Source organism: Coregonus clupeaformis, unplaced genomic scaffold, assembly GCF_020615455.1.
Source record: "Coregonus clupeaformis isolate EN_2021a unplaced genomic scaffold, ASM2061545v1 scaf0304, whole genome shotgun sequence".
Taxonomy (NCBI): Eukaryota; Metazoa; Chordata; class Actinopteri; order Salmoniformes; family Salmonidae; genus Coregonus; species Coregonus clupeaformis.
In genome coordinates this window covers 280962-291267 of record NW_025533759.1, presented here as the reverse complement: position 1 = coordinate 291267, position 10306 = coordinate 280962, and the positions used below count along the sequence as shown (strand labels likewise).

Genomic DNA, 10306 nt, shown 5'->3' with positions numbered 1-10306 from the left:
TTATATTTTTTTCAGTGTACATGGCTCTGGGCTATTTTATCCATAAACAATCATTATTATGACCATAGAATTAGAATGAGTCATTAGAATTAGAATCATTCTATTTCTATGATTATGACATTATCATCATTATCATTATGAGGACAGGTGTTGTTACATGATGAATGATGACATATGCATTCTATTTGTCAAGTGGATCAAGATTAGCCATTAGTCAACTTCAAATTCAAATATAGCTGCAAGCAGCCAGGGTTCAAGCTTTGGCCACATAGCGCCACCATCAGGACAAATTGGCCACATTGCTAAATTCAATGATTACCAGCAGTGTATTATAGTGTAATTTTGATTAGTGAATCTTGTGATATTTATTTCAGAGCAAGAGGGATTTGGAGCAATAACTTGCTTGAGTGATCAATGGATTGATATATCTATAAACTGTCATGGATCAAAGTCCATCTCGTTCATCAATGGCCCCTTCTATAGAGGAACTCACTGAAGAAATGTCTCGAATGGTTCAGGAGGTCAGCGAACTCACTGGGATCTCCATGAGCCAGATCCTTGCATCCAGAACCTCCTTGGGAACGCCAGTGACTTCTGTTTCCCAACTCCTTGCATCTGTGACATCCTTGCATTCACCAATGCCACCTCTTCCTAGAGCCGCTTGGGGCTCCAAGGAACATGACTCTAATGAGAGAAGCATTACTAGCCATTTGAGTGTGGATAAGTCATGGCCTTTTGCAATCTACCCACGCTGTGAGGAACTGATCCAACAAGAAAGAATGCCTCCGCTGGAGAAGTATCCCTCTCCTACCGTGCCAAAGAAGAGATCGAAGAGCCGGGCAATGTCTTCCCTGTCGCTGAGGTCAGGGTGTTCTGAACAGACCCTGACCAGTATCCATGAGGAAGATGAGACTAAGGTGGTGATGGATATAATGGCTGAGGTGGAAAAAGTGGCAAGTAAAGACTTCTCCAAGAAGAAGGCCTTTTTCTGGAGGAGACTGAGATGTCTTTGTTGCCTGGGGAAGAAGAAGGCTGCTACTACAAAGAAGACCAAGGTGGAGGAGCATGAGCAGGTAAAATGGTCACTCTGTGTACAGTCAAAGTCACAAATGTTCAAATTTGTCTTAATTCTCTCTTCTAAATTCTATTTTTTCTGTTCCCTTTACAGGAGAATTCTGAGGTGACCCAGGATGCTGTTTTCCCTACTGGGATTTCCTTAAAATGCTCAGGAAATGATTGATGTCCTAAATCAGAATATTTTAATAAAATCAGAATATTTTAGTTGTCAGCCTCTGTCTCTTCCACATGTATGATATATTTAGGGTTTTCCTTAGATTATGCTCCAAATTAGTCAGGAGATTAGGTCAGATATTCAGTCCATGGTCAAGTGTCAGACTATAAATCAAATCAAATCAAATGTTATTTGCCACATGCGCCGAATACAACAGGTGTAGACCGTACAGTGAAATGCTTACTTACAAGCCCTTAACCAACAATGCAATGTGTTAAGTAAGAATAGATAAGTAAAAAATAAAAAATAGCAAATAATTAAAGAGCAGCAGTAAAATAAAATAACAGTAGGGAGGCTATATACAGGGGGTACCGGTACAGAGTCAATGTGCGGGGGCACCGGTTAGTCGAGGTAATTGAGGTAGTATGTACAGTGGGGAGAACAAGTATTTGATACACTGCCGATTTTGCAGGTTTTCCTACTTACAAAGCATGTAGAGGTCTGTAAATTGTATCATAGGTACACTTCAACTGTGAGAGACGGAATCCAGAAAATCACATTGTATGATTTTTAAGTAATTAATTTGCAATTTATTGCATGACATAAGTATTTGATCACCTACCAACCAGTAAGAATTCCGGCTCTCACAGACCTGTTAGTTTTTCTTTAAGAAGCCCTCCTGTTCTCCACTCATTACCTGTATTAACTGCACCTGTTTGAACTCGTTACCTGTATAAAAGACACCTGTCCACACACTCAATCAAACAGACTCCAACCACTCCACAATGGACAAGACCAGAGAGCTGTGTAAGGACATCAGGGATACAATTGTAGACCTGCACAATGGTGGGATGGGCTACAGGACAATAGGCAAGCAGCTTGGTGAGAAGGCAACAACTGTTGGCGCAATTATTAGAAAATGGAAGAAGTTCAAGATGACGGTCAATCACCCTCCATCTGGGGCTCCATGCAAGATCTCACCTCGTGGGGCACCAATGATCATGAGGAAGGTGAGGGATCAGCCCATAACTACACGGCAGGACCTGGTCAATGACCTGAAGAGAGCTGGGACCACAGTCTCAAAGAAAACCATTAGTAACACACTACGCCGTCATGGATTAAAATCCTGCAGCGCACGCAAGGTCCCCCTGCTCAAGCCAGCGCATGTCCAGGCCCGTCTGAAGTTTGCCAATGACCATCTGGATGATCCAGAGGAGGAATGGGAGAAGGTCATGTGGTCTGATGAGACAAAAATAGAGCTTTTTGGTCTAAACTCCACTCGCCGTGTTTGGAGGAAGAAGAAGGATGAGTACAACCCCAAGAACACCATCCCAACCATAAAGCATGGAGGTGGAAACATCATTCTTTGGGGATGCTTTTCTGCAAAGGGGACAGGACGACTGCACCGTATTGAGGGGAGGATGGATGGGGCCATGTATTGCGAGATCTTGGCCAACAACCTCCTTCCCTCAGTAAGAGCATTGAAGATGGGTCGTGGCTGGGTCTTCCAGCATGACAACGACCCAAACCACACAGCCAGGGAAACTAAGGAGTGGCTCCGTAAGAAGCATCTCAAGGTCCTGTAGTGGCCTAGCCAGTCTCCAGACCTGAACCCAATAGAAAATCTTTGGAGGGAGCTGAAAGTCCGTTTTGCCCAGCGACAGCCCCAAAACCTGAAGGATCTGGAGAAGGTCTGTATGGAGGAGTGGGCCAAAATCCCTGCTGCAGTGTGTGCAAACCTGGTCAGGTCCTACAGGAAACGTATGATCTCTGTAATTGCAAACAAAGGTTTCTGTACCAAATATTAAGTTCTGCTTTTCTGATGTATCAAATACTTATGTCATGCAATAAAATGCAAATTAATTACTTAAAAATCATACAATGTGATTTTCTGGATTTTTGTTTTAGATTCCTTCTCTCACAGTTGAAGTGTACCTATGATAAAAATTACAGACCTCTACATGCTTTGTAAGTAGGAAAACCTGCAAAATCGGCAGTGTATCAAATACTTGTTCTCCCCACTGTACATGTGGGTAGAGTTAAAGTGACTATGCATAGATAATAAACAGAGTAGCAGCAGCGTAAAAGAGGGGTGGGGCAATGCAAATAGTCCGGGTAGCCATGATTAGCAGTTCAGGAGTCTTATGGCTTGTGGGTAGAAGCTGTTAAGAAGCCTTTTGGACCTAGACTTGGCACTCCGGTACCGCTTGCCATGCGGTAGCAGAGAGAACAGTCTATGACTAGGGGGGCTGGAGTCTTTGACAATTTTTAGGGCCTTCCTCTGACACCGCCTGGTATAGAGGTCCTGGATGGCAGGAAGCTTGGTCCCAGTGATGTACTGGGCCGTACGCACTACCCTCTGTAGTGCCTTGCGGTCGGAGGCTGAGCAGTTGCCATACCAGGCGATGATGCAACCAGTCAGGGTGCTCTCGATGGTGCAGCTGTAGAACTTTTTGAGGATCTGAGGACCCATGCCAAATCTTTTCAGTCTCCCGAGGGGGAATAGGCTTTGTCGTGCCCTCTTCACGACTGTCTTGGTGTGTTTGGACCATGATAGTTTGTTGGTGATGTGGACACCAAGGAACTTGAAGCTCTCAACCTGTTCCACTACAGCCCCGTCGATGAGAATGGGGCATGCTCAGTCCTCTTTTTTTTTCCTGTAGTCCACAATCATCTCCTTTGTCTTTATCACGTTGAGGGAGAGGTTGTTATCCTGGCACCACACGGCCAGGTCTCTGACCTCCTCCCTATAGGCTGTCTCATCATTGTCGGTGATCAGGCCTACCACTGTTGTGTCGTCAGCAAACTTAATGATGGTGTTGGAGTCATGCCTGGTCATGTAGTCACGGGTGAACAGGGAGTACAGGAGGGGACTGAGCATGCACTCCTGAGGGGCCCCTGTATTGAGGATCAGCGTGACAGATGTGTTGTTACATACCCTTACCACCTGGGGGTGGCCCGTCAGGAAGTCCAGGATCCAGTTGCAGAGGGAGGTGTTTAGTCCCAGGGTCCTTAGCTTAGTGATGAGCTTTGAGGGCACTATGGTGTTGAACACTGAGCTGTAGTCAATGAATAGCATTCTCACGTAGGTGTTCCTCTTGTCCAGGTGGGAAAGGGCAGTGTGGGGTGCAATAGAGATTGCATCATCTGTGGATCTGTTGGGGCGGTATACAATTTTGAGTGGGTCTAGGGTTTCTGGGATAATGGTGTTGATGTGAGCCATGACCAGCCTTTCAAAGCACTTCATGGCTACAGACGTGAGTGCTACGGTTTGGTAGTCATTTAGGCAGGTTATCTTAGTGTTCTTGGGCACAGGGACTATGGTGGTCTGCTTGAAACATGCTGGTATTACAGACTCAGTCAGGGACATGTTGAAAATGTCAGTGAAGACACTTGCCAGTTGGTCAGCGCATGCTCGGAGTACACGTCCTGGTAATCCGTCTGGCCCTGTGGCCTTGTGAATGTTGACCTGCTTAAAAGTCTTACTCACTTCGGCTACGGAGAGCGTGATCACATAGTCATCCGGAACAGCTGATACTCTCATGCATGCTTCAGTGTTGCTTGCCTTGAAGTGAGCATAGAAGTGATTTAGCTCGTCTGGTAGGCTTGTGTCACTGGGCAGCTCGCGGATGTGCTTCCCTTTGTAGTCTGTAATAGTTTTCAATCCCTGCCACATCCGACAAGCGTCGGAGCCGGTGTAGTACGATTAACTGGTTCAATGATACGGAAAGTAACAAAAAACATAGATTACAAGCTTTACTAACTATTACAATAGTCTTCATTTTATAGGGACTACCACAGATGTAGTTTACTTGAAAAACAAACATGTCACATAAACAACAGAATAAAAATAAACACACACAGGAGCTATTTTTATTGCAGTGATGCTATTTTAAGTTTCATAATATAATTATGCAAATATTTTATACAAAATATCACCCATTCCGTGGTCGATATGAAACCTCAATAGCCATTTTTATTTAAATGAGTCCTACCATAGATAGACTGTAAAAATATCACAAAAAAGAAATCTTCCTTCAGCCTACGTCACTTCCGAATCAAAGCTTTACTTCCGAAAGGCCGCACATTTTTCTGCCTCTCTCTTTTCGCTTAGAACGCCATCATGGGTCGTATGCACGCTCCTGGGTAAGCATGTATTTCATTCGGAAATAATAAGCATATTGGCTTTTGTTATCCGTAGCTGGAACTTTTTACAGTACCTCATCAACCCCAACATATGTTTTGTGGACACATTTGGTTAAATATTTCCACTATAATGATTTCTAGCTAGCTGGCTAACAACTAGCGTTCTGCCGCAACGGACACAGTGACATGATGGCCGCGCACACAGTCCTGCCCTTTTAGCCGATGGCTTAGTCATTTAGAATAATTAAATAGTTCATAATTATATTTAGTTATATATGCGCTGATACTGGAATGGTAACCACGAACCCCCTCGATCAAATTTGTATCTAGTTACCATCAATTCGGCCTAAACCAGATTACTTTATTTGCATAAGCCAATGCTAATGTTAGCGTAGTGTAGGCTAGTTAGACATAGCTTCTACTTAAAGCTAGCTAGGTACACTACATTTATGTGTCATTTAGCAGACGCTCTTATCCAGAGGGACATACAGTTAGTGAGTGCATATTTTTCATACTGGCCCCCCGTGGGAAACGAACCCACAACCCTGGCGTTGCAAGCGCCATGCTGTACCAACTGAGCTACAGGAGACCACTCAACAGTTACAGTTAGCACCATTGTCTCCCTGTTCGATGGGGTTGAGGTCAGGGCTCTGCAGGCCAGTCAAGTTCTTCCACACTTATCTCGACAAACTATTTCTGTATGGACCTCGATTTGTGCATGGTGGCATTGTCATACTGAAACGGGAAAGGGCCTTCCCCAAACGGTTGTTGCAAAGTTGGAAACATAGAATGTCCGTGTATGCTGTTGCGTTAAGATTTCCCTTCACTGGAACTAAGGGGCCTAGCCCTAATCATGAAAAACAGCCAGAGACCATCTCTCCTCCACCAAACTTTACAGTTGGCACTATGCATTCGGACAGGTAGTATTCTGCTGGCATCCGCCAAACCCAGATTTGTCCCTCGGACTGCCAGGTGGTGGAGTTTGATTAATCACTCCAAAGAATGCATTTCCACTGCTTCAGAGTCCAATGGTGGCTAGCTTCACACCAGTCCAGCTGACGCTTGGCATTGCCCATGGTGATCTTAGGCTTGTGCGGCTTCTGGACCATGGAAACCCATTTAATGAAACTCCCGACGAACAGTTCTTGCGCTAACGTTGCTTCCAGAGGCAGTTTGGAACTCTGTAGTGAGTATTGCAACAGAGGACATATTTTTACGTTCTTCAGCACTCAGCTGTCCCGTTCTGTGAGCTTGTGTGGCCTACCACTTCGCAGCTATGCCGTTGTTGCTCCTAGATGTTTCCACTTACCAATAACAGCCCTTAAAGTTGACCGGGGCTGCTCTAGCAGGGCAGAAATTTGACGAACTGACTTGTTGGAAAGGTGGCATCCTATGACTACCACGTTGCAAGTCACTGAGCTCTTCAGTAAGGCCATTCTACTGCCATTGTTTGTCTATGGGGATTGCATGGCTGTGTGCTCAATTGTATACACCTGTCAGCAACGGGTGTGGCTGAAATGGCTGAATCAACTGATTTTGAAGGGGTGTCCATACTTTTGTGTATATAGTGTAGCTAGCTAGTTACACAGTACTGCACTAGGTAGCTAGCTTGTTAGAGTACTGCACTAGCTAAATAAATAACTAGCTAGCTAGTTGAAATGCATTATCTCAAGTCCAAGTGTGGCTTTAGCGGCCCATGGCGGTTTGTCATCATGATGTAGCTAGCTACCGACTTAGAGCTACTTTCCTTCTGTTTCAGCAAGGGCCTGTCCCAGTCTGCACTTCCCTACAGACGCAGTGTGCCCACCGTAAGTATCTAGTTGGTCATTAAACTTTTGGATGGTTAACTGGCGTCTTACTATCTGTTTGTAAAATATGGTTATGAATCTGGTCAACCTGGTAATGTGACTACATGGTTTGCCAATGTATCATCATTGATACTACTTTCACTGGAATGTGCATGTCATATTGCAGAGTCTAGCTAAATACCGAACTTAAACTACAAAGGATCACTACTGTGAATAGAAGGCTCAGTGGACAAAGGGGACATCAGTCTCAACCTCAAATGTTGTTCTACAGTGGCTGAAGGTTACATCTGATGATGTCAAAGAGCAGATCTTCAAGCTCGCCAAGAAGGGTCTTTCTCCCTCTCAGATCGGTAAGGACCTTGTTCATTTGTATACTGTCCAGGCCTTTCATAAGATTGTCTTCTCAGTTCATGAAGTGGCAATGACTTATGCACCCTAACCCAAAGGCCATATCAAATGAATGGTATGATCTTGTCAGGTGTGCTAAAATCAACACGTACCTTGTCGCCTTTCTCTGAAGCTGCTGTGCCGTTGAAAGTGAATTCAAGGTTCAACACTATCATTCCAGATTATTTACCAAGGCTGTTGTCCTATGCATATTGTTACTCACATTCTCTTCTTCCTCGCCATCCTTTTAGAACAAAAGTTCAAAGGATTGTCGTGTCTATTTTTCTACAATCAACCCATTTCGAGTTTGGCTGACCCCCACACAAAGTACAAACCACAGAGGGGAAGATGCAGAGAGACTGAAGTTAGAAAAGGCTGACACTACTGTTATTCTCTCTCTCCAGGTGTGATCCTTAGGGACTCTCATGGTGTTGCCCAGGTGCGCTTCGTCACTGGAAACAAGATCCTGAGGATCCTCAAGTCCAAGGGCTTGGCCCCTGACCTGCCTGAGGATCTGTACCACCTCATCAAGAAGGCTGTCGCTATAAGGAAGCATCTGGAGAGGAACAGGAAGGTAAAAGGACCTCCTCTACATGTCTGTCTCCAGTTCACTTCTAGGGAGGGAAGAGACTGTTAAACCACCAGGAACTCAAGCAAAACGTACTGTTTGAAAATCCAACTAAATTGTGCCCTGCTGTAAAAAATGTATTGATTGATTGCTCAATGTGGACATCTGGTGAGGTTGCTCTTGCATGGCTCTGTCCTAGTGGCTTATGGGAGCGTAGCACTGTACAGTGCCATGATGTACAGTCCCGTTCCACAACATTGTACAGCAAGCCTGTTCCCAGCCTTTGGGCTGGTGGGGACGGCGTCCTGCATATTCCTACGTCTTCCCAGAGCCTCTGGGCTATGACTGGGGAGGCAAACCATGTAGTGCACAAGTTAACTAAAAATTGTAATACCAGCCTTTGCCATTGACTGTTTGAGGTTTTTGACTGTGGAAGGGCTGGTTAACTCTAGTTTTTTCTTCTTACAGGACAAGGATGCCAAGTTTCGTCTGATTCTCACTGAAAGCAGAATCCACAGATTGGCCCGTTACTACAAGACCAAGAGAGTTCTTGCTCCCAACTGGAAGTAGTATGTATTACCGCTTCACTGCTTTATTGGCCTTAGGGAGACCAAGCCAGCATGAAGGCATAGTACCTACTCTTCATATTTTCAGTTTGTTTGTTAGCTCACTAAATGGCACATTTCATTGTCCTGTTCTTCCCTTGTAAGAGCGGAGATATTTCTTATGTGCTAGATAAACCTTGGAGGTAAATTAGTAGAGTGGCTGTTCTGTGCCAACCTGCCAGTCCCCTTCATACATCTCCATGCCACTCAGTGGTTTTTTCATTCTTACCGACTGCCAGAGGCATTACCTGAACTGGATAATTATCAGTCTCAAGCAGGCTGAGAATATATACCAACAAATGTACACACGTATTGACTTCAGACCGGATCATCAACCATACGACTGCTTCTATTGTTAGTCGTTAGAATTGGTGACGTTCAACTTTTTGGTTGATTACACTGCTTTTTCCTTTACTAATCCCTTTTCCCTCTTGATCCACAGCGAATCCTCTACTGCTTCTGCTCTGGTGGCATAAGGAGTATTTTTCACAAATAAAGATCGATTTGGAAGGATCTTGTCTGTGTTTGTTTCGGGTGGGGGGTCGTCTGTAAAGGGTGGTGAAAGTACACATGATGGTACTTATACTGAACAAAACTATAAAAGCAACATTTAAAGTGTTGGTCCCATGTTTCATGAGCTGAAATGAAAAATCTCAAATGTTCCATATGCACAAAAATATTATTTCTCTCAAATGTTGTGCCTAAATTTGTTTACATCCCTCAGTGAGCTTTTCTTCTTTGACATTTTAGTGGCATATCAAGTTGATTTAAACAGCATGATCATTAGATGCACCTTGTGCTGGGGACAAAGGGCCACTCAAAAATGTGCAGTTTTGTCACAACACAATGCCACAGATGTCTGAAGTTTTGAGGGAGTGTCCAACAGAGCTGTTGCCAGAGAATTTTGTTAAATTTTCTACCATAAGCCACCTCCATCGTTTTAGAGAATTTGGCAGTACATCCAACCGGCCTCACAACCGCAGATGTTACCACGTCAACCCAACACCTCCACATCCGGCTTCTTCACCTGCGGGATTGTTTGAAGGGGTGGGGGGGTGCTGAGGTGTATTTCTGTCTTTAAAAAAGCCCTTTTGTGGGGAGAAACTCATTTTGATTGGCTGGGCTTGGCTCCCATGGCTGCGCCCCTACCCAGTCCTGTGAAATCCATAATTTGGGCGCAATGAATTTCAATGGACTGATTTCCTTCTATGCACTCAGATTTCTAAAATTGTTGCATTTATATTTTTGTTCAGTATAGTGTAGATGGAAAAATCCCCAGCGAATATAGGAAAATGCCTTGTTATTGCTAATGATGGCTAACCAATTATATTGAACGTTTTTGCTAGTTTTAATTGAATAAACAACATTTTCCTTAGTATTTCAAAGTAATTTGTATTATATAAACGCAAGTGTAGATGTATGTTACCTTGTTAAATGTGTTCTATATAATTGGATGGAGGCTCTGGTTCCTAGGCAACCTGGTGCAGTGGTGTAAAGACTGCTGTGCCCTCCAGGCTGCCTCCCAGCTCTGACTCGCAGCAGGGAAGAGAAGGTGGAGACG

At 44.3% G+C, this 10306-nt stretch overlaps 2 protein-coding genes and 3 non-coding genes across 5 annotated transcripts; all 5 read left to right on the top strand.

Annotated features, from left to right (window-relative positions):
- The first annotated feature begins 234 nt into the window (after window positions 1-234).
- On the top strand, window positions 235-1281 carry LOC121562518. The gene is made up of 2 exons (XM_041874761.2): window positions 235-1073; window positions 1169-1281. Exons 1-2 carry the CDS (start codon window positions 441-443, stop codon window positions 1238-1240), a joined length of 705 nt encoding a protein of 234 aa, XP_041730695.1. The 5' UTR covers window positions 235-440; the 3' UTR covers window positions 1241-1281.
- A 4033-nt stretch (window positions 1282-5314) lies between these two features.
- Window positions 5315-9258, top strand: LOC121562516 (40S ribosomal protein S13). The gene is made up of 6 exons (XM_045214759.1): window positions 5315-5377; window positions 7137-7185; window positions 7457-7535; window positions 7977-8146; window positions 8609-8709; window positions 9188-9258. Exons 1-6 carry the CDS (start codon window positions 5355-5357, stop codon window positions 9219-9221), a joined length of 456 nt encoding a protein of 151 aa, XP_045070694.1. The 5' UTR covers window positions 5315-5354; the 3' UTR covers window positions 9222-9258.
- LOC121562520 lies at window positions 7613-7744 on the top strand. Its single transcript, XR_005999552.2, has one exon. It is a non-coding gene; the product is annotated as a small nucleolar RNA SNORA68 (small nucleolar RNA).
- Window positions 8293-8515, top strand: LOC121562519. Its single transcript, XR_005999551.2, has one exon. It is a non-coding gene; the product is annotated as a small nucleolar RNA SNORA73 family (small nucleolar RNA).
- On the top strand, window positions 8816-8943 carry LOC121562521. Its single transcript, XR_005999553.1, has one exon. It is a non-coding gene; the product is annotated as a small nucleolar RNA SNORA19 (small nucleolar RNA).
- Window positions 9259-10306: the final 1048 nt, after the last annotated feature.